At 38.6% G+C, this 25,673-nt stretch overlaps 1 protein-coding gene across 2 annotated transcripts in view; it reads right to left on the bottom strand.

The window, feature by feature from the left end:
- The window catches only part of KLHDC10 (kelch domain containing 10), a 61,955-nt gene extending 43,077 nt beyond the window's left edge, over nucleotides 1–18,878 (bottom strand). The window contains exon 1 of one of the 2 annotated variants that reach the window (XM_043463712.1): nucleotides 18,456–18,878. In XM_043463712.1, coding sequence (XP_043319647.1) covers nucleotides 18,456–18,621 — 166 coding nt within the window. In that variant the 5' untranslated portion in view covers nucleotides 18,622–18,878. The remainder of the gene's footprint in view (nucleotides 1–18,455) is intronic. The other variant, XM_043463713.1, reaches the window with a different exon arrangement.
- Between the last annotated feature and the right edge of the window lie 6,795 nt (nucleotides 18,879–25,673).

Genomic DNA, 25,673 nt, shown 5'->3' with positions numbered 1-25,673 from the left:
CAAGGCCAAATTTGCCTGTTATTCCCAGTATCTCTTGACTTCCTACTTTTGCATTCCAGTCCCCTATGATGAAAACGACATCTTTTTTGGGTGTTAGTTCTAGAAGGTCTTGTAGGTCTTCATAGAACCGTTCAACTTCAGCTTCTTCAGCATTACTGGTTGGGGCACAGACTTGGATTACTGTGATATTGAATGGTTTGCCTTGGAAATGAACAGAGATCACACTGTCATTTTTGAGACTGCACCCAAGTACTGCATTTTGGACTTTTGTTGACTATGAGGGCTATTCCATTTCTTCTAAGGGATTCTTGCCCACAATAGTAGATATAAAGGTCATCTGAGTTAAATTCATCCATTCCAGTCCATTTTAGTTCACTGATTCCTAAAATGTCGATGTTTACTCTTGCCATCTCCTGTTTGACCACTTCTAATTTACCCTGATTCCAGGTTTGTATGCAATATTGTTCTTTCCAGCGTCAGACTTTACTTCCATCACCAGTCATGTCCACAACTGGGTGTTGTTTTTGCTTTAGCTCCGTCTCTTCATTCTTTCTGGAGTTATTTCTCCATTTTTCTCCAGTAGCATATTGGGCACCTACCAACCTGGGGAGTTTATCTTTCAGTGTCATATTTTTTGCCTTTTCATACTGTTTATGGGGTTCTCAAGGCAAGAATACTGAAGTGGTTTGCCATTCCCTTCTTCAGTGGACCACATTTTGTCAGAACTCTCCACCGTGACTCGTCTGTCTTGGGTGGCCCTACACAGCATGGCTCATTGTTTCATTGAGTTAGACAAGGCCATGGTCCATGTGAACAGTTCGATTAGTTTTCTGTGATTGTGGTTTTCATTCTGTCTGCCCTCTGATAGATAAGGATAAGAAGCTTATGGAAGCTTCCTGTTAGAAGAGACTGATTGTGGGGGAAAGTGGGTCTTGTTCTGATGGGTGGGTCCATTCTCAGTAAATGTTTAATCCAATTTTCTGTTGATGGGCAGGGCTGTGTTCCCTAAATGTTGTTTGACCTGAGACCAAACTATGATGGAGATAATGAAGATAATGGTGACCTCCTTCAAAAGGTCCCATGCATGCACTGCCGCACTCAACCCTGCAGCAGGCCTCCAACGCTGCAGCAGGCCACCACAGATCCACGTCTCCACTGGAGACTCCTGGACACTTACAGGAAAGTCTGGGTCAGTCTCTTGTGGGGTCACTACTCCTTTCTCCTGGGTCCTGGTGCACACAAGGTTCTGTTTGTGCCCTCCAAGAGTCTGTTTCCCCAGTCCTCTGCAAGTTCTGGCGGCTCCATGGTGGGGTTAATGGCAACCTCATCCAAGAGGGCTTATGCCACACCCAGGTCTGCTGCACCCAGAGCCCCTGCCCCTGTGGCAGGCCACTGTTGACCCATACCTCCATAGGAGACACTCAAACACTCACAGGCAGGTCTGGCTCAGTCTCTGTGGGGTCTCCTGTGTGCACCAGGTTTTGTTAGAGCCCTCTGAAAGTCTCTGGTGGGTATGGGGTTTGGTTCTAAACACAGTTTCACCCCTCCTACCGTCTTGCTGGGGCTTCTCCTTTGTCCTTTTCAATTCACATTAGAAAATTCACATTTCTGCATCAAGTCTGTGAACTTCCATGTGTTTGAAGGAATTTATTTTATGTGACACCAAGATGTTTGCAGCTAAGCTTTGGTTTGATCAATTACACATCTGATTCAAATTAACTGGGTTGATAGTTTGCTGATGAAACCATATGGCAAGGGATACTGAGTAAAAAGGGAAACAACTTTTCTAAAAAAGCACCATTCAACTCCAATGACTGTTTACCTCATCATTTTTTTTTTTTTTGGATTAATTACTTCTAATTTCATTGTCTAGTCTTTAGACAACTCAATGATCACACCTTAGATAAAGCTTGGAGCACACTGACTGACAGTATAGCACATATAAAAAGGAAGAGCATGAAATTGAGCTGAATTCTAAACGCAGCAGGAAGCTACTAAGGATTTTTATCTGGGAAGCAATAATCATAGTTATGCTTTGGGGAGATTAATCTTGTTTCAGTATATAGAATGAAATAGGAAAGGAAGACTGAGAGTGACAAAGACATTACAGGTTTCCCTGTTATCCTAAAGTAGCGTGTTCCCAATGAAACCTTTCCTAAGCAAAATGGTGGTATGTGAAGAAGCAATTACCTCAATTACCTTTGTGCTAACTGATGTACAAAATAAATCCTGATAAAGCCCACATGCTCACAGACACAGTGCAAAGCTATGGTGGCTTGATGCTGAGATGATGAGTGTAGTTTCCAGGGAAGGAGCCTGGCAGGGCCACTCACGCTGCTTGGGGTGTGTGCTGCCTCTGTACCAGCTCACTGCAAAACAAATGTTGAACCCATTTTTTTGCTTTATCATAAAAATGACAATCCTCTTCCAATTTCTTTCAGTTAGTGAAAAGAGACACTAACACGGGACTTTCTTAAAAGAGGTGTAAAGTAAACTTGGAAAAGTGGGGAATACCTGTATTTGTTTTGTCTATTTGTTTTCTTAGTTGCTAAGTCATGTCCAACTCTTTAGTGACCCCAGAGACTGTAGCCTACCAGGCTCCTCTGTCCATGATATTTCCCAGGCAAGAATACTGGAGTGGGTTGCCATTTTCTTCTCCAGAAGATCTTCTCAACACATATACTGAACCTGCGTCTCCTGCTTGGCAGATAGATTCTTTACCACTGAGCCACTGGGGAAGCCTTTACCTGTATTAATAAAGTCAAATTTGAGGCAATGAACGCCTGAATTATGGCACTACTGGGAAAGACAGGCAACAGAGATGAGGACAGCACAGTAGTTAAAAGCATGGACACTGGAACCACATTGCCTGTATCCAAATCATAAGGGTTCTGTCCCTTGTGAATTATATGGCCTTAGAAACAGTGTTACCCTCTGGGCCTTAGTTTCTTTCTCTATGAAAAGGGAACAATAACAGTACCTACTCCTCATTAGGTTATGAGTAAATGTTTATAAAAATTCTTAGCTAATAATAGTTACTATATGCAGATAAAACAAAAGGGCTTAAATACTAGCTGGATGGGAAAGTTGAGTAAGGTAAAGAGATAACTATCATGTGAGTTTTAAAATTCTATAACTTGAAGAAAACTTAATAAACACAGATACTGAAGGCAAGTCAGCAATATTTACCACCATGCATTACACAATCTTTTTAAAGAGTAAAAGACCAGAAAAAATATAAATATCTATCAATTGTGTGGCTGGCACTTTGCTGTATACTTTGAAACTAACACAACATCGAAAATCAACTATACTCCAATAAACATTTTTTTAAAAAACTGTGTAGCTGGTAAATTACTATACAGCCATACAATGCAATACTTTCAGCCATGAAGAAGAATCAGATCAATCTAAATATGCTAATATAGAACAATTCCAACAATATATTTTTAGTAAAAATAAAAAGACAGGTGCAGAAAGAATACTCCATGTATTCTTTATGTATTTACTCTAATTTGTTCAAAAATAAAGATAACATATCTATATGTGTAGTGAAAGTGAAAGTCACTCAGCTATGTCCAACTCTTTGCGACCTCATGGACTATACACTGCACGGAATTCTCCAGGCCAGAATACTGGAGTGGGTGGCCTTTCCCTTCTCCAGGGGATCTTCCCAACCCAGGGATCGAACCCAGGTCTCCCACATTGCAGGCGGATTCTTTACCAGCTGAGCTACAAGGGAAGCCCAAGAATACTACAGTGGGGAGCCTACCCCTTGCCCAGCGGATCTTCCCGACCCAGGAATGGAACCAGGGTCTCCTGATTGCAGGCAGATTCTTTATCAACTGAGCTATCAGGGAAATCCCATACCTATATGTATACATATGCAAATTTTAATTCTGGAAAGATACACTAAAAACTAACAGATGTGATACCTCTGGGGAGAAACTGGAGAATTAGTGATCTAAAGAGAAGAGAGATTTGGTCTCCCTTGTATACTATTTTATCAGGCTTAAAGAGTGATTTTCAGTTTAAACAAAAATAAGTAAAAAAAAAATGACAGGCGGGTAAGGTTGAGTTCAATAATAAGAAATCATATTTACATATGTAAGTGAGCATAACTTTTTTATGTGTTCTACAAGTTTGCCCAGTATAGATACTGGTAACAGTCTAATGACCTGGGTGTTCAAAAACACTAAAGACTGTTAAAAAAAAAAAATCTTAAAAATAGCTCAAGGACAATATACAAACTGAACCTTAAAACGCATGTTGTTGTTTGGTCGCTAACTCATGTCTGACTCCCTGCGACTCATGGACTGCAGCATGCCAGGCTTCCCTATCCTTCACTATCTCCCAGAGTTTGCTCAAATTCATGTCCACTGAATAGGTAATGTCATCCAATCATCTCATCCTCTGTTGCCCCCTTCTCCTCCTGCCTTCAATCTTTCCCAGCATCAGGGTCTTTTCTAACGAGTCGGCTCTTCACATCATGAGGCCAAAGTGTTGGAGCTTCAGCATCAGTCCTTCCAATGATATTCAGGACTGATTTCCTTTAGGAATGACTGGTTTGATCTCCTTGCTGTCCAAGGGACTCTCAAGGGTCTTATCCAGCACCACAATTTGAAAGCTAATTCTTTAGTGCTCAGCCTTCTTTACGGTCCAGCTCTCACATCTGTATACGACTACTAGAAAAACCACCGCTCTGGGTGTACAAATCTTTGTTAGCAAAGTGATGTCTCTAGCACTGTCTAGGTTTGTCATAGCTTTTCTTCAAAGGAACAAGCGTCTTTAATTTCAAGGCTGCAGTCACTGTCCAGTGATTTTGGAGCCCAAGTAAATAAAATCTGTCACTGTTTCCATTGTTTTCCCATCTATTTGCCATGAAGTGATGTGACCAGATGTCATGATCTTAATTTTTTGAATGTTGAGTTTTAAGCCAGCTTTTTTATTCTCCTGTTTCACCTTCATCAAGAGACTCTTTAGTTTCTCTTCACTGTCTGCCACTGAAGTAGTATCACTTGCATATCTGAGGTTATTGATATTTCTCCTGGCAATCTTGATTCCAGCTTGTGCTTCATCCAGCCTGGCATTTTGCATGATATACTCTGCAAATAAGTTAAATTTGCAGGGTGACAATATACAGCCTTGACGTTCCAATTCTGAACAAGCCCATTGTTCCATGTCCGGTTCTAACTGTTGCTTCTTGACCTGCGTACAGGTTTCTCAGAAGAAAGGTAAGGTGGTCTGGTATTTCCATCTCTTTTAGAATTTTCCACGGTGACTGTAAGTACCATCTGCAAGCTAATAATTCCAAAATTTATATCCTGAGCCTCTACCTCTCCCTTGATTTGATTTATATATGGGGATTGTCTACCTTATATCCTCTACTTAGATGTCAAATAGGCATGTCAAGCTTAACACAGCCAAAAGAGAACTCTTGACTGACTTCCACAATCCTTGTCTCAGTCTGCTCCGTCACATTTAATGACACCATCATCCATCCAGTTGCTTAAGACAAAAACTTTGGAGTCATCCTGATTTTTCTCTTTCCTTCATATCTCACAATAAATCCTGTTCATACTATTTTCAAAATATATCTCATACTTAATTATTCTCACAACTTATACCACTATACCCTGCACCAAGGCACCACCATCTTTTTAGGAGACTATTGCAGTATTTTTCTAAATAGCCTTTATGCTTCACTTTTACCATTTCCCACAATCCATTCTCCACCTGGCAGTTACAGGAAGCTTTAAAAAATGTAAATCACACAGAAACAAAAAAATGTAAATCACATCCCATACTACCCTGCTTAAAACTGTCCAATAGTTCCCCCGCTTAGAATAAAGAAATGTCACAAATTCCGTTTTAGACACGCTGAACTTGAGGGGTAAATGCCATGTAAGTGGAGACATGAAGAAAGCAAGTATTTGGCTCTCAAGAGCAATTTAGGAAGAATTACAAAGTGGCCTGACTTCTTCATGTATAACTGAAAAATGAAAACCGTGGATTTGGAAAAAAAAATACCTAAAATAATTTGAAAAAAGAAGGGCAGAGGCATGGGACCAAGACTTGAGAACTCCAATTCCTTAAAGGCCTGGTAGAAGAAGGATCAACAAACAAGACTTAGTATGAGAAGCCAGACACAAAAAGAAAACCAGAGCTGATGCCAGAGAAGCAGAGGAAAAAGGATGTTTCAAAATGAAGAGAGATCAGGTAAGGTGGAAACTGAAAAACATCACTTGATTGGACAACACATAAGTCACCTGTGACTTTAACAAGAGCTACTTCAAAGAAAAGAGGAGATGTGGCAATGAAGACCTCAACTCTAGTCAATATTTTCACAAACTTGGCTCTGAAGAAAAGGGGAAGACCAGAAAGATCTTCAGTCTAACGCTCTCCCAACTGAGCTATTTCGGAGAGGCTAGAAGACCAGAAAGATAAAACTTGAGCAAGCTCAAATGCTAAAGGGATGACTTGATCAAAAGAAAGGGTCTGAACAGATAAGTGATAAAAATGTAAATATTCTGAAAAGTCTGAAAAGGCAGGAAGGGGTGGAATTGAGGAAAAGACAGAAGGATACAACAACCACTGATAAGATCAGACATAAAACTGTACTTGGAAAAGCCATGCAAAAACTGTATGTGCTAAATACCTAGGTTAAAAAGTTTATTTAGCCTTATGTAATGTAAAATAACCTAAACTCAACTCTTCTGCCTGAGTAACTATAGATATTGACAATTACTAATTCATTCAATAAATATTTATGAAAAGTCAGCTATAAATGGGGCAGTGTTCTAGTCCTGTGGAAGGTGACAGAGAATAAGACATTATTTTTCCGTTTAAGAAGCCCATAGTTACATAGGGAGCTCAGTCCCCGGTGCTTTGTGACAACGTAGAGGGGTGGGATGAGGAGGGGGTGGCAAGGAGGCTCAGGAGGGAGGAGATATATGTATGTTTACTAACAGCTGATGCACATTGTAAGGTAGAAGCTAACACAATATTGCAAAGCAACTGTCTTCCAATTAAAAAAAAAAAGCCCATAGGTAAGTTCGAAAACAAATCCTTGCAAAGCAATTCAATATAAGTACTGTGATCCTTTGTATATACAAAAGAAGGTGATGGCACAAAGAAGAGGCACAACAGCATGGACTCTGAAGTCTGAGAGACGGTCTGAATCCTAATTCTGACATTTATTAGCTATATGCACTTCGTGCAAGTTCTGCAGCTTCTCTGTAAGCCTCAGTTCTTCATCACAGAAGGGGATGAGAAAGCTAATTACCTCACAAAGTTATGAGGATTAAATGAATTAATATTTGTAAAACACCCTGAACAGAGGCAAACACACAGTAACTACCCAGTATTATTAATCTATTTGTATTAAAAGAGAGGACAGAAAAAAAGCTGTGTAACGTACACTTGGGTGGGTCTTAGGAAGGATTTAGGAAATGGCAGACTAAGAAAGAAATGGTTATGTGTAGAATCATGACACAGTGTGGTACTGCAGGAAACTGCAACTTAAAAAAATCTTACCCTCCCAACCTAGCTTCTTCTAAGAACTTAAAGCAACTAACTGCAAATAGTTCTATAGCTGAAATATAAAATGAAAGACATAAGTGGTGAGGCTGTAGTCGTGGAAAAGGTCAGAAAAATTAGAGTAAAGAGGAAAAATTGGCAAGACTTTGTGACCAACTGTACAAGGGGTGAGCAAAAGAAAGGAATCTAATGTGATTCTCAGATTTCTGGCTTCATTCACTAAATTGATGAGGTAGCCATTAAATTAGTCAGAATAAGGGACACTGGAGCAAGAACAGGTTTGGCAGGAAAGATAATGAAATTGTTTTCAGACAAGCTGAATTTAAGGCACTCATTCATTAGTCATTGGAGTGGCACTGTCTAGTAGCCACCGGCAAACAGGCCAGGAAAAGAGGTCTGATCTATGTTGTCAGGATATTAATGACATCACCCAGAGGAAAATATAAGAATGAGGTGGGAAACAAACAGATATACTCTTGGATATCAGTATTAAGCACCAGATAAAGAAAAACTAATGAGAAATTCAAGCAATAAAAAGGGTAACTAAGAGCTCTTTAGGAATACAGATTGTGTCTAGTTATATATTCCCAGGCTTTAGCAAAGGGGCTAGTTGAAATCAAAATCTAGAGAAACTGGGTAGGATGAAGACTAAGAGATATCTAATGAATTTGGCAGTTAAGAAGTTATTACCTTAGCCAAGAAGACTTGAGTAGAACAATGGAGGCAGAAGTGCAATAGACTGAAGAGGAAAAAAAGAAATTAAACAATTGAGTCTATTCTTCCAAAACCTTGGCTGTGAAGAAAAAAGAAAATAGTGCATCAGCTAGAAAAAAATCTAAACAGTTATTCGTATGATAAATTGAGGAGAAACAGAGTCTACTTGGTAAAATAAGAGAAAACATTTAAATACAGAACAGGTTTAAGAGAATCCCAAGCTGCCACTAGTAGTATGTAATGATTTATACAATATTAAATATAACACAATTCACTGATAAAGGACTAAAAAAGCAAAATATCAAAATGCTGACACAAGTATCAAATGGAATTACTATAGATGATTTTCTTCTTGTTTCAAGTTTTTAATATTTTCCAAATTTTAATGAGCTGTATTCCTTTTTTAAAAATTGAAGTATAGCTGGTATACAGTATTATATATTTTACAGATGTACAATATAGTGATCTACAATTTTAAAGATATTTCATTTAGTTATTATAAAACATTTGTTATATTCCATAGGTTGTATAATATATCCTTGCAGCTTATTTTCTACCTAATATTTCGTACCTCTTAATCTCCTATCCCTATATTGCCCCTCCCCCCTCCTTTACCCTACAGGTAACTACTAGCTTGTTCTCTATATCTGTGAGCTTGCTTCTTTTTTTTTGCTCTATTCACTAGATTGTTATGTTTTTTATATTCCACATTTAAGTAATATCATACAGCATTTGTCTTTCTCTGACTTATTTCACCTAGCAAAGTGCCTACCAAGTCCACCCATGTTACTGCAAATAGCCAAATCTCATTCTTTTTTATGACTGAGTAGTATTCCACTGTATATATACACCACATCATCTTTATTTATTAATCTGTTGATGGACACTTAAGCTGTTTCCATATACTGGCTTTTATAAATAATGCCACTATGAGAGTTTGTATTCCTTTCACAGTGGTGGTAGGAAGTGGAAGACAATAAGCTTTACCAAAATTAAAGCTGCCTCAGGGGCAGAAAAGACAAGTAATTCTAACTTGAAGAAGACAAGATAATAGAGACAAAATATCAGCAGGCAGAGAACAGAAAAGAAATGGAAGGAAAAAAATAAAACCAATGCAGAAATGAAATCTTCATTGTAACTAACACAAAGGAGTACAAACACTGCTGAAAATATAGTAAAGCATTTCTTGCTTGAGAAAGGCAAGTGAGGTATTAACATAAACAAACTCTGGAAACCATACAGCATTGCTGAAAGAATTAAAGAAAATCCAAATAAATGGAAAAATATCCCATGTGCAGGGATTAGAAGACAACGTTAAAAGATGGTGATATCTTCACACTGATGTACAGATGGCAATCCCCATAAGAACCCCAGCTGAGTTCTTCCTACAAATTGACAAATCTGTCAAATTTGTCAAATTTATATGGAATTGCAGGGACCCAAAATAGCCAAAACAAACCTGAAAAAGAATAAAATAGGAGAATTCACATTTTCTGATTTCAAAACTATGTCCAAAGCAACAGTAACTGAGGCACTATGGCACTGGCACATGGACAGACATATAGATTAATGGAACAGAATTAAAAGCCCATAAATAAGCCTATACATGTTTAAGGTTGACTGGTTTTCAACAAGAATGCCAAGACTATTCAATGGGGGAAAGCACAGTCTTTTCAACAGGACAGTCAATTAAGATAACCTTTACCACATGCATAAATATTAGAGCAAAACTATAAAATTCTTAGAAAAAACACAGGTCTTCATGATCCTGGATTTGGTAAAAGATTCTTAGATAGACAACAAAACAAAAGCAAAAAAATAAAATAACAACAGTAAGATAAACCAGTCTTCACCAAAATTTAAAACTTTTATGCTTCAAAGGGCACAATTAAGAAACTGATAAGACAACCACAGAACGGGAAAAATATTTGCAAATCATATATTTGACAAAGGACTTGAAATACATTAAAAAAAAATGTAAAGAGAGCTAAAATGTATAAAGAGTTCTTACCATTCAATAATAAAGACAAATAATCCAATTAAAAATTGAGCAAAGGATCTAATAGCCATTTCTTCAAAGAAGACATACAATTAGCCAACAAGTACATGAAAAGATGAACAATGTCAATCATACCTTAAAAGAAAAAAAACTAGAAAGAAGGAGGAAAGAAAAGAGAAAAACAAGGAAAGATGCTTGACATCATTAGTCATGAGGGAAATGCAAGTCAAAAAGTACAATGAGATGCTACTTCATACCCACTAGGATGACTGAAATCAAAAAATCAGATAACAACAAGAGTTGGCAAGGATGTGGAAAAACTGGAACCCTCTTAGGCTGCTGGTAGGAATGTAAAATTCCACCCACTTTGGAAAACAGTTTGACAGTTTCTGAAATGATTAAATGTCAAGCATAGTTACTAACTGACCCAACAATTCTATACCTAGATACGTGTGTGTTTACATGTGTGTGTAAAGTTGCTCAGTCATGTCCAGCTCTTTGTGACCTCATAGATGTAGCCTGCCAGGCTCCTCTCTCTATGGGATTTCCCAGGCAAGGATACATTTCCTTTTCCATGGGATCATCCTGACACAGGGATCGAACCCTCGTCTCATGTCTCCTCTATTGGCAGGCAGGTTCTTTACCATTGCACCACCAGGGAAATCCTACTTAGGCACGTACCTAAAAGAAATGAAAACATATGTCCACACAGAGATCGATACACAAATGTTTATTTACAACAGCCAAAAAGTGAAAAACAATCTATATATCCATTAATGGGTAAACAAAATGTGGTCTATCCATATAGTGGAATATTATTTAGCCAGAAAAAGGAATGAAGTACTGATATCTGCAGCAAATTAATAAACTTAAAAAATAGTATGGAAATGAAAGATGGCAGTCAAAAAGACTATGATTCCATTCACAGGAGGAAGTCCATAGCAGGAAAATATAGAGAGAAAGCAAGCAGATTATGGTTACTTAAGAGCTAGGGTAGAGGGTGAGGGAGAAGAGGAGCAGGAAGATAAGGGAGGGACAACTTAACGGACATAGGGCTTCTTCTTGAGGGGATGAAAATGTTCTAAAATTGACTGTGGTAATAATTCCACAAGCCTGAATATACTAAAAATCACTGAATTGTACACTTTAAATAGTGAACTGTACAGTATGTGAATTAAATCTCAATAACGCTACTAAAGCCATATAAATGGATATGTTAAAGTTGAAAAGGATTAACTACTCCTGTGCTAAAGAAAATAAGTCAAAAATTGAACTACAAAAATATTCAGAAAATAAATACAAGAAACCTATAACTTACAAGACACAACTCAAGTACTGTTCAGAAGAAAACTCAAAATTTAACACCCAGGTGGTGCAGTGGTAAAGAATCCGCTTGCCAATGCAGGAGATGCAGGTTCAATCCCTGGGTCGGGGAGATTCCCCTGGAGAAGGAAATGGCAACCAACTCCAGTATTCTTGCCTGGGAAATCCTGGATTCTCTGTGGACAGAGAATCCTGGTGGGCTACAGTCTCTGGGGTTACAAACAGTCAGATATAACTAAGCACGAATACAAACATACACAAACACAAGAATGAAAAGAACATTAAGGATTCCACACAAGAAGACAGGAAAACAGCCACAAAATAAACCTAACAAACGCTAAAGGAAGGATTTAAAACAGTGAAAGAAAAATATAAATAAGAAAAAAGAAAATAACAGAACTAATTTTTTAAAAAATCCAAGACCTGGTTGTAAACAACAACAACAAAAAGGCAAGGCCTCACATATACTAAATAAGAAGTGATAATGAGTAAAGTGACAGTGTAGTCACAGACACAGGAAATTTTTTTTTAATCACAAAAGAGTACCTTGCTCATGTTACACAAATAGTTTTGAAAACGTGGGCGAATCAGATTATTTTGTAGGATAATACAAATTGGCAAAGCTTCCTCACAAAGATATAAATGATAAGCAAATTAATCATAGAAGTAAAGAGGTTAACTGTCAAACAGCTAGTCTCCTCCCAAAATACTCAAGGTCCAATAATCTCACAGGCAATTCAACCAAGCATTTAACTCGAATGCCATTTAACCAGAGAGGAGAAAAAAGCATAGAAAAATAAAAGTTTGAAATTATTTTTATGAAAGTGGCATAATCCAACAAAGATAAAATACATAAAAGAAAACTACAAAGCAATTTAGCTTAAGAGGAATGATGCAAAATTTCTAAATAAAGTTTAGCAAATAGAACCCAAGAGCACATATAAAATAATACACAATAACAAAGTGAATTGATTTAGAAAAGCAAGGATGGTCCAGTGAGAGTAAATCTATTAGTACAACTCACCAAAATAGTAAACAAAGGAAAAAAAATCACATAATTCCCCACAGAGGCTTAAATTTTAACTTCCATATTTTAAAAAATCTTTATAAAATGGTAAGAGCTGACTAACATAGTATGTACACTTTAACTTAAAGTCAGGCCTAATATTAATAGGAAAGCACTAAAAAACTCACATTTAAGTCAGGAATAAGACAAAAATCCACTACTATTATACTGTTTAATATTTTTGGAAAGTACTAACTAAACTGATTTGCCAAAAAAAAAGAAATAAGTATAAAAACCGGAAAAGAGAAGATAAAGTTATCTTTATTTGCTAACGATATTGTGTGCAGTCACTCAGTCATGTCTGACTCTGTGTGACCCGGTGGACAGTAGCCCACCAAGTTTCTCTGCCCATGGAATTTTCCAGGCAAGAATACTGGAGTGGGTTGCCATTTCCTCTTCCCGGGGATCTTCCCAACCTAGCGATCTAACCCACGCCTCCTAGTCTCCTGCATTGGCAGGTGGATTCTTTACCACTGAGCCACCTGGGAAGCCCAATGATATTATTTAACTGCAAAACCTTAGAAAAACAACTGGGAAACCATAACAGATAGTACTGAGATTCCAAAGGTGGCCAAGAACAAAATTAATTCTCAGAAATGAATAGCATTACCATGTTCAAAGAGCAAGATAAAAGATATAACAGCAATAGAAGCCCCATTTACAATAGCAACAAAAAAAGGTAAAATACCAGGAATACATATAAAAGAAATGATAAAAGGTCTACATGAAAAAAACTAAATTGCTGTCGAGGGATACAAAAAAAAATTGAAAAACAAGAAATGAATGTACACCCTCTTCCTGAACAGGAGACTGAACCTTAAAAAGAAGTCAATGATCTCTAAATCAATCTTCAAATATAATGCAGTATCAATAAAAATACCAAAAGATGGGGGGAGGGAGTTCAATAAACTAATTCTAAGTTTTACAGAACAAACAAAGAGTATCCAGGAAAACTCCAAGAAGTAGAATGAAAGAGGATTATAATCAAAGAATGATATTACTAGGTATAAATAGGTAATCTGATCAATGAAACAGAATAAAAGTCTAGTAAAAATACCAAATTATATATAAAAACTAAGCACACCGATAGGCAATACTTCAATACTGTGATAACTGGGTAGCCACCTAGAAGAAAAGTGAAGTTAAATCCTCCCTAAATACTTTACCTAACTAAATTTTGTATCAATAAGTGCATTTAACTTAAAAATAAATTATAAAATTACCAAGAAAAAAAACACAAGAATTTTAATTTTAATTAGCAATATCAATAAGATTGAAATAGGAAAGCCCTTTCTTATGATCAAAAAAACCTAAAATAAAAAAAGATTAATAATTAAACTATACAAATATTTTAATTTCTGCTGAAAAAATATATTGTAAACAAAGTCAAAAGCTAAATGAAACTGTGACAAGTACCTGCAACACAAAACTGAGACAAAGAACTAATTTCTGTAAAACAGCTCCTACAAACAATATTAAACATTCCAACAGAGAAATAAAAAATATAACCAGGTGAATAGGAAATATAAGCAGATGTTATAAATAAAGGAAACAAATATGGCTGTATGTTTTTTATAGCTATTGAAAAGATGAAGAAAAATATACCTTTTAAATTGGCAATGTAAAAAAAGTTTAATAACCCACTCTGTTACCAAAGCTATGGGAAGCCAGAGCTCCAACATCAATGAACACAATCTGGCACAACCTCTATGAAAGGCAACTGACAATACCTATCAAAATTTAAATAGCACATATCCTTTGACCCAGCAATTGTACTTCTAGGAGTTTATTCTAAAGACAGAGTCACTAATGTGCAAAATTATATACATACAAAAATATTAACTGTATTATCCTTTGTATTAGTAAGACTGTAAACCTTTTAAATGCCCATCCAAACAAAGAAATGCTACCATTTTTCTCCCCTCCAACACACACATACACTTTTCTGGAAAAGATACACACGAAATCAGTTGCTTCAAGGGAAAGAAGCCAATTACGGGTCAAAGGAAGAAGGAAAAGTTGCCTTTTACCATTTGTACCTTATATCATAAACATATATCACAAGAAAAATTCTCAGTTAATATTTTCAGTATTATTTTTACACAGCTTTACCAATTGTTATGTTTTTCCTCCTTTTTCTTTGTCAGTTTTCCAGTCCCCATGTTAGCAACATTGTTTAGCTGTTTCCCTAGGTAACACATGGCATTCACTCAAATTTACACACTTAAGGCACAATGATAACATGGGCTCCACTGTCCCCATGAGCTCCATGCCCGAGCTCTACGGCTGCGAGAGCACTGTCCCTGTTCTCTGCTGCGCACGGACAGATTATGAGTGGGGAGAAACCCAGGTCTAAGAAGCTATGAATTTCTTGGCCTATGGGGCAAATGCATAATCACTACTGTATTTTAGGAGACAGAAAAAAGGTGAGAAGCTGCTCAAACAAGGTTTCACAAAACATTATTTGTGCTGCCACCACGGATGCAAAGTCTAGTCCACTATCTTTATGTTCAAGAAACTGATTGTATCCATTTGTCCAGAGTCAATGGGGCAAAAGGCAACTGAACCACACTGATCAATCACTTTCACAAGAATTTAATTGTTTACACATAATGCCAATGTATTAATTTAGAATTTAAAAATACATGTGTGTCTGTATATTAATATATGTATATATTTGATGTCTTGTGTGTGTAAATATATGTAAAGAGTAGCAAATCATGCATATCAAAGAATTACATACAAATGGAAACACATGCGGCTACTAGTGTGTATAAAGAGAACAAATAAAAGGTCAGAGATGACTTCTCTGAAAAAACAATGTGATCAAGCTGAGATCCAATGGGAGAGAAGCTTAAAAAAAGAGAGAGAGAACAGAATGAGGATTAACAGAGTTGCTAGATGACGGAATAGCAAGTACAACTGTCCTGTGGCAGAAGGGAGCATGATCTAAAGAGGTGGGAAAAGATCAAAGAACAAGACAACATGATGTAGGGTTATCTGGAGAGCTAGAGAGGGGCCAGACCACTCAGTGGCTTTTAGGCCATGTTGAGGATTTTTGCCTTATTTTAAGAGCAATGAAAAGCAAGTAAGGGGTTGTAAGCTGAGATGAAAACAAATTTGTGCATGCAGAAGATGAGTGTGCTATACAAACTGGAGGGCAAGAGTACAAGCAGGAAGACTGCTTAGAAAGCTAGTGTAGGAGACCTAAGGCAGGGATGACGGCTGCATCGTCTGGCACAAATAAAATAAATGGGACTTGGTGACTGATTACAACAGAAATGCAAGGAAGAGGAAACCGTTAAGGAGGACGCCCAAGTTTCAGGCTTGCATAACTGCAGGGATAAAGATGCTATTGGTGAAAGAAAGAACACCCCAAGACCAGATAGTTTTGTTTTTGGTTCACTGGTGGCTGGAGGAGGGTGTATTGTGTGCATGCTCAGTCGAGTATGATTCTTTGACCCTATGGAATTGGAGCCCGCCAAGTTCCTTTGTCCATGGCATTTTTCAGGCAAGAACACTGGAGTGGGTTGCTATTTCCTCCTGGGGGATCTTCCTGACCCAGGGATTGAACCCGCATTTCCTGCATTGGCAGGTAGATTCTTTACCTCTGAGCCACCAGAGCTCCCTGGGTAGAAGGTAGCTATGCAAAAAAGTAAGAAGGGTTGCTCACTGCTTGGTACCTGAAAATCTTGGTAGAGCAGGAGGAAAAATGTTAAATGGGATTAGAAATCAAAGGTGGGAGAAAGTTACCTACAAAGATGTATTATTATTATTATTTTTGAATCTTCAGGGTCAGCCATAAAAAACCCTAGATATTTCTACCCCTTTCACTTAAAATCTTGTCGAATGTCTCAAAATAAAACCTTTCAATCAAGGGGAGAGGCAAGGCTTAAAATGAAATGCTTGGGGAAAAAAAAAAAGAATTGGTGTGAAAGAATTTCAAAGTATATATTGAAATATCAGATGTTTCCAATTCTGAGAGTCAAGAGAAGACTGAGGCTTTCTACTTGGGGAAGAAAGAATGAAATGCCACTCAAGGGGGAAAGAAAGCAGAAAAAAGAGCTGATGGCCCCATTGCATGAATTTTCACAGTTTAAACACGTTTATCTTTACCTCTGGACAAATGGCTGTTACTGGTCTTGTGTGCAGAGAATGCAGAAATAGCTCCACACCGAAGCCCCTTTTCAGAAACCAAGGCTTCCACTGCCATCAAGTGGTGGCAGTCAGGAAGTGCACCAACCAGTTTCTTGGAGCCTGGGAATGCCAATATGAAGACTATGGTATAATTAATCTAAGCTCAAAGATTTAAGATTGCAGTCATAGAGGACAAACTAGTTGCAGTCTTTGGTAAGAGCTTTATCTGCTAACCTGTCAATACACAAAAATGAAAGTTTTTGCTATTACTTTGGGGTAAAAAAGATTTCTCCTTTTTCCTTTTTGACGTTAAAGAGTACATATTTAGCAATTTTAGAATACCCAGACTGATACGATCATCTCAAACCCAATTCCTGGTGTATTATATATTTGAGTAAAACTGCTTCACAGTTAATTTTAATGGTGCATATAAACGGATTAATGTGCATTTCTAGCATAAATCAATAACCTTATCACAAACATAAGAAAGTGTCGCACTTAATATGCAAAATTCCCTTTCTCTTCAAATTAATCAAATAATTTTTTTTACTACTTAGTACAAGGCATGGTAGTAAACACATTTCAAACACCCTCATTCTCAAAACTCATCAGCTAAACAAATATAAAATCACTGATAAAATCAACGTCAATCTTATTCACAAAAAACATGGTGAATGATTAACACACATTTTTGATAGTTCTCTTCATGGTAAAAATAAGCTTGCTCAACACAATATTTGACATTCTGGGCAGTACACTTTCATTCTCTATACTGAATATTCACCTACAAATGTAGCTCTTTAAAATTTTTTGCACACACACATCGATTTGATTTGTCTTACAAGGCATCGGAACACAGGGATAGTAAATTTAGACAAAAACGTTAAATAATCACACTGGGTACATTTTCCAGTTTTCAATAAGCTGTTTTCATATGGGGTGTGTGTGTTTAGTCGCTAAGTAGGGTCCGGCTCTTTCGGGACCCCCTGGACTGTAGCCTGCCAGGCTCCTCAGTCCATGGGATTTCATATGGTAGACAGCATAATTTTGTCACTAACGATATTCTTGATCTTCATTTTTTCCCGTTAAAATCCATACACGCTATCCATTCTATGTATATTCCAAAATATTAATAATTCAACTAGTTTTCCCTAATTCTCTTGGTTCTGTTTCCTACCCACCTCCCACCCACCCCCTTCTTCCTCCTTTCTTGTTTCAGAATGCCTAACTCTTACACACTTGAGGTGGTTTTTACAAAAATCACTCCTTGGAATGCTCTTCCCTCTTTCTCTCTTTAAAAATAATTTCCCACAGCTAGGCGACAATGTCTTTCTTTTACAAGATCAAACTGCGGAAGAGGACGAGACTGGGAACCGAGTAAGCGAAACATTTGGGAATGTCAATGAGACGACGGCCTCTCCTTTGAAAAGAAAACACAACAACTTTCAGCACAGAGCTTTCAACAGATCAAAAATACTTTTTTTTTTTCCGCCGGGCTCCTGTTCCCTCCCTGACCTCAAAGACACCTTTCCTTTTCTCTAAGCCCCCCATCGTTCTGCTGTGCGTGGGGCCTGCCTTTGCTCCTCCCAAGGAAAAGAAAGGCAGGGAGAAAAGAAAAGGGAGCAGTCACCTTCCCACCCCGCCTGCGAGCTGTCAGGACCGTGCTCCACCACTCACCTGGCAGGTGCGGCCGCCCGGAGAGTTGCACGAAGCGGTTGAGCTGACCAGTCCCCCGACCCCCGTTGCCCCCACTGCCCCCGCCGGCCCCGCTACCTCCGCCGCCACCGCCGGCTGCGCCTCCTCCCCTCCGGCGGTTCCTGTCCCAGCCCTGGGCGGCCGACATGACCGGCTAACGACTGCCGCAGCCTGGTCGCGGCAGCCCGTGGCCCGGCGGCACTAGCGGAGCCTCCTTCCTGGGCTCCTCAAGAGACCCGGGAGACCGGGGAAGGGGGAGCGCCCAGTCTCACCAGCGGCCAATGACTGAGTAACTTGGTGACAGATAGCCAATGGCCAGTCGTCTTCTTGGTAAGTGGAGGGAGGCGGGGAGAGACGTGGTAACCATAGCTATGGCTTAAGAAAAAAAAAAAAAAGAAAGAAGTTGGGGGGGGTGGAGAAAGGCAGAAGCAGTCACTCATCACTCGCATCCACCGCGCTAAGCAAACCCGCGGCGCGGTGACTCCTGAAGGGTCAGGCGGGCCAATCGAAGGCCGAGTGAGAGAGGTCACGCCTGCAGAAAGAGTCCCGACGATAGCCGGGAATCCAGGCGTGTTCAGGATTCAGGAACTCTTCCCCCATAAACACTGAAAGCAGAAACAGGACGCTGACACAGTACACATATTTTGAGGCAATACAGTGTTCTGCAAAGAGCTGTCTCGGACGGGGGAAAAAAACAGAGACAGAGTCAAAGCTTAAATGTAACAATGAGATTTCATTTGTCCTTTCAGTCCACTGGCGAATTCCTCCCTAATTTAATATAAGCCACGTCCCACGCAAACGAACAATTTTAAACCTGGTTATCAAATGTGGGAAGATGTTCGAGCTCACCAATAACTGTAGAAATACAAATTGAGATCCCAATGAGAAACCATTTCAAGCTTATTACGTTAGATTCCTTAAATAACATCCAGTCGAGAATTAGAGTGCCAAGAAAAAGGTTCTTTCGTAGATGACTGACGGCACTGTAAATGTTTTTGTTCAGTCAAACTCCTTTTTGCTAGTAGAAAATTCGAACCAGCCGGAAGACAGGAACAGGTACAGAGGATGAAGATCAAAGAAAAATGTAGATGCAGAGATCAGGAACTCTACTGTTCCAAAATTAAATGGAAAATTTGGCTTTGAACTTAACTGGGCACAGTGCAAAGTAGGAAAGTAGATTGTTCACTGATGTTTATGAATGGTAAGAGAAAACCATATTAATTCCTGAAGAGAAACAAAACTTTTCAAGATTTTTAGATCAGGTGACTTTTTTTTTTTTTTTTTGCATGATGCTTCGTACAGGAAAACCTTATGTGATGCGGAGAAAAAAGAAAATCTGCTGGAGCTGAGGATGTGTATCCTCTTGGGGCATGTTTGGAGTTTCACTGTCCCCGCCTCCTTTTGTTATTTTCAGGCCCTGTGGGCAGATAATTTTTCCCATGAAGCATTAGAAAGCACTACTTAGGAAAATGTTTGACATCTGGCGGGTGGGGGTGGGGTCGGGGGGTAGTCTATGGCTCTAAAATATTAAAATTAATAAAATGTTAATATTTATAAAGAATCCGTACCATTGAGTAACCAAATAGTAGACGAAGAAAAATTTCTTTTTATAGAGGAGTATTCCAAGTAATAAATGATGAGTGATAAGTGATGAGTGATAATCACCATTTTGTAACCTCTAATGAATTGAGAGATCAAGTCATTGAGCATCAACTACATTATCACAAAAAGTTGAGACATATGCCTCTAGAATGGAAACATGACTGTACTCTTGTAGAAAAAAAATTGAACCGGAATCCCATCAGACATCTATATCTAACTACCAATTTATAAGAAATATGGAGGCCAGAGAAACATTTAAAAAATACTATAGAGATGCAAAAATCAAAAGCTAGACTATGAATATTCTACAGGATAAAAAAGCAAATTTCTTCCACAAAAATTACGAAGGAAAAAGACTTGGAGATTTCCCTGGTAATCCGTGGTTAAGAATCTGCCTGCCAATGCACGCGACCTGGTTCAGTCCCTACTCTGTTAAATTCCACATGTCTCCGGGCAACTAAGCCCAACTGCCCTACCAAACCCACACCCTGCAACTGCTGTAGCCTGGCACCCTAGAGCCAGTCCTTGCACCACAACTAGAGAGTAGCTCTCGCATAGCAGCAAAGACCCAGTGCAGCCAAAAATTAAATACATAAAATTTTTAAAAGAAAGAAAGAAAAAGAGATTTGGAGAAAAAAAATCTATAGACTAAAAAGAGATTTGTGATTGTTGTATAACTCTGTAATATATTAAAAATCACTGACTGGTATTGGCTGCACAACTTTGTGAATATATTAAAAACCACTGAACTGTACACTTGAAAAGAGTGAGTTTTCTGGTACATGAATTGTATCTCATTAAAAAAAGTTTTAATAATCCAAGAAGGGAGACGTGGATGGGGAGCTGGCCCATCTTTATATATATTAAAATTCTTCATAATAAAAAGGAAAAAAAGAATCTTCAAAAATAAGATGATATTAACCAATCAACTGAAAACCATCTCATATAGTTACATAAATAATCAATTTAAAATTCCAGTAACAAAATGAAAATTTTATTCTGAACTAAATTTAAAATTATGAAATTATTTTTAAAGTCTTTTAAAATGGTTCGGGTTAATTTTTTAATGTAGAATGTGGATACACTGATGAATATAGACATGATTTGGAGAGGGGCCTTCAAAATAAGTGCACGAAAATAACATGTACCTGCTCAAGTGATGTACTATGAAGTACACAATATCACTTAGGAAGTAATCATGCCAAAAACATTAACTTGAATTAATGAAGGGTCTTCCCTGGTGGCTCAGATGGTAAGGCATCTGCCTACAATGTGGGAGACCCAGGTTCGATCCCTGGGTCGGGAAGATCCTCTGGAGAAGGAAGTGACAACCCACTCCAGTGCTCTTGCCTGGAAAATCCCGTGGACAGAGGAGCCTGGTAGTCTATGGGGTCCATGGGGTCGCAAAGAGTTGGACACGACTGAGTGACTAAACTTTCAAACTTTAAGTGCTACTATCCAGCTTATAGGAACTTTCAAGGGTCAAAGTAACAAGTTAAATGACATGTGAAATGATCTAATAAATCCAAGGAGACAATCTCCATAATATCTAGACTGATCTTTTCCATAAGTCAATGTCATGAAAAACAACATTAAAAAAATGAGAGGATGGTAACCCCTTGTGACATAATAGTCCTACGCAATGATAATTAATGGCTGCTAATATAATAAAAAGAAACAAGACATTATATTGGTGAGTATTTGTACCAAAAAAAAAAAAAAACTGAATAAAATCAAAAGTTTTAACTCTAACTACCTGGTGACTCGGACGGTAAAGAATCTGACTGTGATCCAGGAGACCTCAGTTGGACCCTGGTTACGAAGATCCCCTGGAGGAGGGCACACCAACCCACTCCAGTATTCTTGCCTGGGAAATATCCCATGGACAGGGGAGACTGCCAGGCTACAGTCCATGGAGTCGTAAAAGAGTCAGACACAGCTTAGCAATTAAACAACAACAACAAAGAGACATATCAACCAAATGCAGTGTTTGAGCCTCATTTGCATTTTTATTAGAATAAGCCAACTATTTTTAATAGGAAAATATGCTTGGACATTTGATTATACTCAGGAATCATAGTTAATTTTATTTTTAGGTACTGTAGTTTTTCTTTTTTTTAAGAACTCAACTTTTGTAGAAGCAGACTGAAATATGTACAGGTAAAATGCTATGATATCTAGGATTTGCTTCAAAATAACCCAGGAAGTGGGGCATGGAGAAGAGGATGCAAATGAAGATTAAACAAGAATGTCCATGAGTTGATGCTTAGTGTTGCTAGGTGATGGGTATTTGGAGTTCGTCCCACCATTTTCTCTTGTTTTTTGGTATATTTGAATTTTTCCCTTGTGACATGGTTTAAAAAAAATAGTTCTTCAAAGAACAATTCCAGATTAAAGGAAATTTACACCAAAATGTATGTGGTCCTCTTGAACAAATCAACCTTAAAAAATTGGTGGGGAGACAGCTAGAAAAATTAGAATTTGGAAAGATTATTAGAGGCTCAGTTCAATACAGTTGTGTATGACCCTTTGCGACCCCATGGACTGCAGCACACCAGGCCTCCCTGTCCATCACCAGCTCCTGGAGTTTACTCAAACTGACATCCATTGAGTCAGTGATGCCATCCAACCATCTCATCCTCTGTCATCCCCTTCTCCTCCCACCTTCAATCTTTCCCAGCATCAGGGTCTTTTCAAATGAGTCAGTTCTTCCCATCAAGTGACCAAAGTATTGGAGTTTCAGCTTCAGCATCAGTTCTTCGAATGAATATTCCGGACTGATTTCCTTTAGGATGGACTGGTTTGATCTCCTTGCAGTCCAAGGGACTCTCAAGAGTCTTCTCCAGCACTACAGTTCAAAAGCATCAGTTCTTCAGTGGTCAGCTTTCTTTATAGTCCAACTCTCACATCCATATACATGACTACCGAGAAAACCATAGCTTTGACTAGACAGACCTTTGTTGGCAAAGTAATATCTCTGCTTTTTAATATGCTGTCTAGGTTTGTCATAGCTTTTCTTCCAAGGATCAAGTGTCTTTTAATTTCATGGCTGCAGTAACCATCTGCAGTGATTTTGGAGCCCCCCAAAATAAAGTCTCTCACTGTTTCCATTGTTTCCCTATCTATTTGCCTTGAAGTGATGGGACCAGATGCCATGATTTTAGTTTTCTGAATATTGAGTTTTAAGCCAACTTTTTCACTCTCCTCTTTTACTTTCATCAAGAGGCTCTTTAGTTTTTCTTCGCTTTCTGCCATAAGGGTGGTGTCATATGCATCCTAACTCCTCAGTGAGTATGGATTGCTGTTTTATTTTACAGTAAATATGTGGTTATTTTATAGACAGAGAAATTGAGGCATTGGGAACCTAAGTGGCTAGATAAATAAGTTATGGACACTGCTGGGAAACGTCAGCTAATGTTTATCGAGTCTGTGTGGAGCACAGTGCTCTCATAAGCCCTGTGCGGTGTATTTTGCTTCCGGCTTTCCCCCTTAGTGCCTAAGGAAAGGGTGCCATGAAATTATTGGCTCTATTTTATTTATCTGTCCTCATGGAAACTGTTGTTTTGTGGCTGTACATTTTACTTTTACATTTGCATTTTCTTAATACTTTTTACTTTAGCTAGGCAAGACCTAATTAAAAGCATTTGCCATATTTCCAGGCTCCAGGCTTTTCCAGTTTTTCCAAAAAAAAAAAAATGTGAACATTACCATGTATCAGGTACTGTGCTAAGGGCCAAGGTCGGAAAGGTGAATTAAGACACAGTTCTTGTTTCCAAGAAGCTCTATTCTAGTTGATCCTTTCTAGTACCATACACATGTAATATACTTTTTGTTCGCTTGATTTTAAAATGAAGAACTGTTTATTGTGGAACTTTTCAGAGCTTTACTAGAAAGGGTTTGTTGTGAATTTCCAGAGGCAAATAGCATATGCAGCCTTTTCTAAGTTGATGGAAACGATAAATCCATTACTTAAGAAGTATATTTTAGAGTAGGTATTCTTTAGGACACATCTTAAAGAACTAATGACATGGCCATTTTTCACCTCCGGTTGCCAGACAGTACTAGAAGTGAGCAAGGGCAGGCAATCCAGCTTTCCCTGAACAACTGTTGGGGATGTAATTGAGTTCCTCCTTAAAGCTGTTTTTTCCCCCCAATTGAGTAGCAGCCTGTGAAAGAGAAGCAAACTGCCTCCCCACTGCTTACACTTAGACTCAGTCTGCAGAAGGTATTTTTGTCCTTGAGACTGACTCTTAAAAGATTAGCAGACCCCTCATTTAGAGCCTGGAGAGGGCAATGGTACCCCACTCCAGTACTCTTGCTTGCAAAATCCCATGGACGGAGGAGCCTGGTGGGCTGCAGTCCATGGGGTTGTTAAGAGTCCGACAAGACTGAGCCACTTCATTTCACTTTTCACTTTCATGCATTGGAGAAAGGGCAACCCACTCCAGTGCTCTTGCCTGGAGAATCACAGGGACGGGGGAGCCTGGTGAGCTGCCATCTATGGGGTCGCACAGAGTTGGACACAACTGAAGCAACTTAGCAGCAGCAGCATCTGCATATCTGAGGTTATTGATATTTCTTCTGGCAATCTTGATACCAGCTTGTGCTTCCTCCAGCCCAGCATTTCTCATGATGTACTCTGCATATAAGTTAAATAAGTAGGGTGACAATATACAGCCTTGACGTACTCCTTTACTGATTTGGAACCAGTCTGTTGTTCCATGTCCAGTTCTAACTGTTGCTTCCTGACCTGTGTACAGATTTCTCAAGAGGCAGGTCAGGTGGTCTGGTATCTCTGTCTCTCGAAGAATTTTTCACAGTTTGTTGTGATCCACACAGTTAAAGGCTTTGGCATAGTCAGTAAAGCCGAAGTAGATGTTTCTCCGGAACTCTCTTGCTTTTTCAATGATCCAACTGATGTTGGCAATTTGATCTCTGGTTCCTCTGCCTTTTCTAAAACCAGTTTGAACATCTGGAAGTTCACGGTTCACCTACTGTTGAAGCCTGGCTTGGAGAATTTTAAGCATTACTTTGATAGCATGTGAGATGAGTGCAATTGTGCGATAGTTTGAACATTCTTTGGCATTTGCCTTTCTTTGAGATTGGAATGAAAACTGACCTTTTCCAGTCTTGTGGCCACTGCTGAGTTTTCCAAATTTGCTGGCATATTGAGTGCAGCACTTTCACAGCATCATCTTTCAGGATTTGAAATAGCTCAACTGGAATTCCATCACCTCCACTAGCTTTGTTCATAGTGATGCTTCCTAAGGCCCATTTTGACTGCACATTCCAGGATGTCTGGCTCTAGGTGGGTGATCACACCATCGTGATTATCTGGGTCATGAAGACCTTTTTTGTATAGTTCTTCTGTGTATTCTTGCCACCTCTTCTTAATATCTTCTGCTTCTGTGAGGTCCATACCATTTCTGTCCTTTATTGTGCCCATCTTTGCACGAAATGTTCCCTTGGTGTCTCTAATTTTCTTGAAGAGATCTCTAGTCTTTCCCATTCTCTTGTTTTCCTCTGTTTCTTTGCATTGATCACTGACGAAGGCTTTCTTATCTCTCCTTGCTATTCTTTGGAACTCTGCATTCAAAT

The sequence above is a fragment of the Cervus canadensis genome, chromosome 3 (assembly GCF_019320065.1).
Source record: "Cervus canadensis isolate Bull #8, Minnesota chromosome 3, ASM1932006v1, whole genome shotgun sequence".
Taxonomy (NCBI): domain Eukaryota; kingdom Metazoa; phylum Chordata; class Mammalia; order Artiodactyla; family Cervidae; genus Cervus; species Cervus canadensis.
The sequence above is the reverse complement of the archived record's forward strand: the minus strand, read 5'-3'. Positions and strand labels throughout refer to the sequence as shown.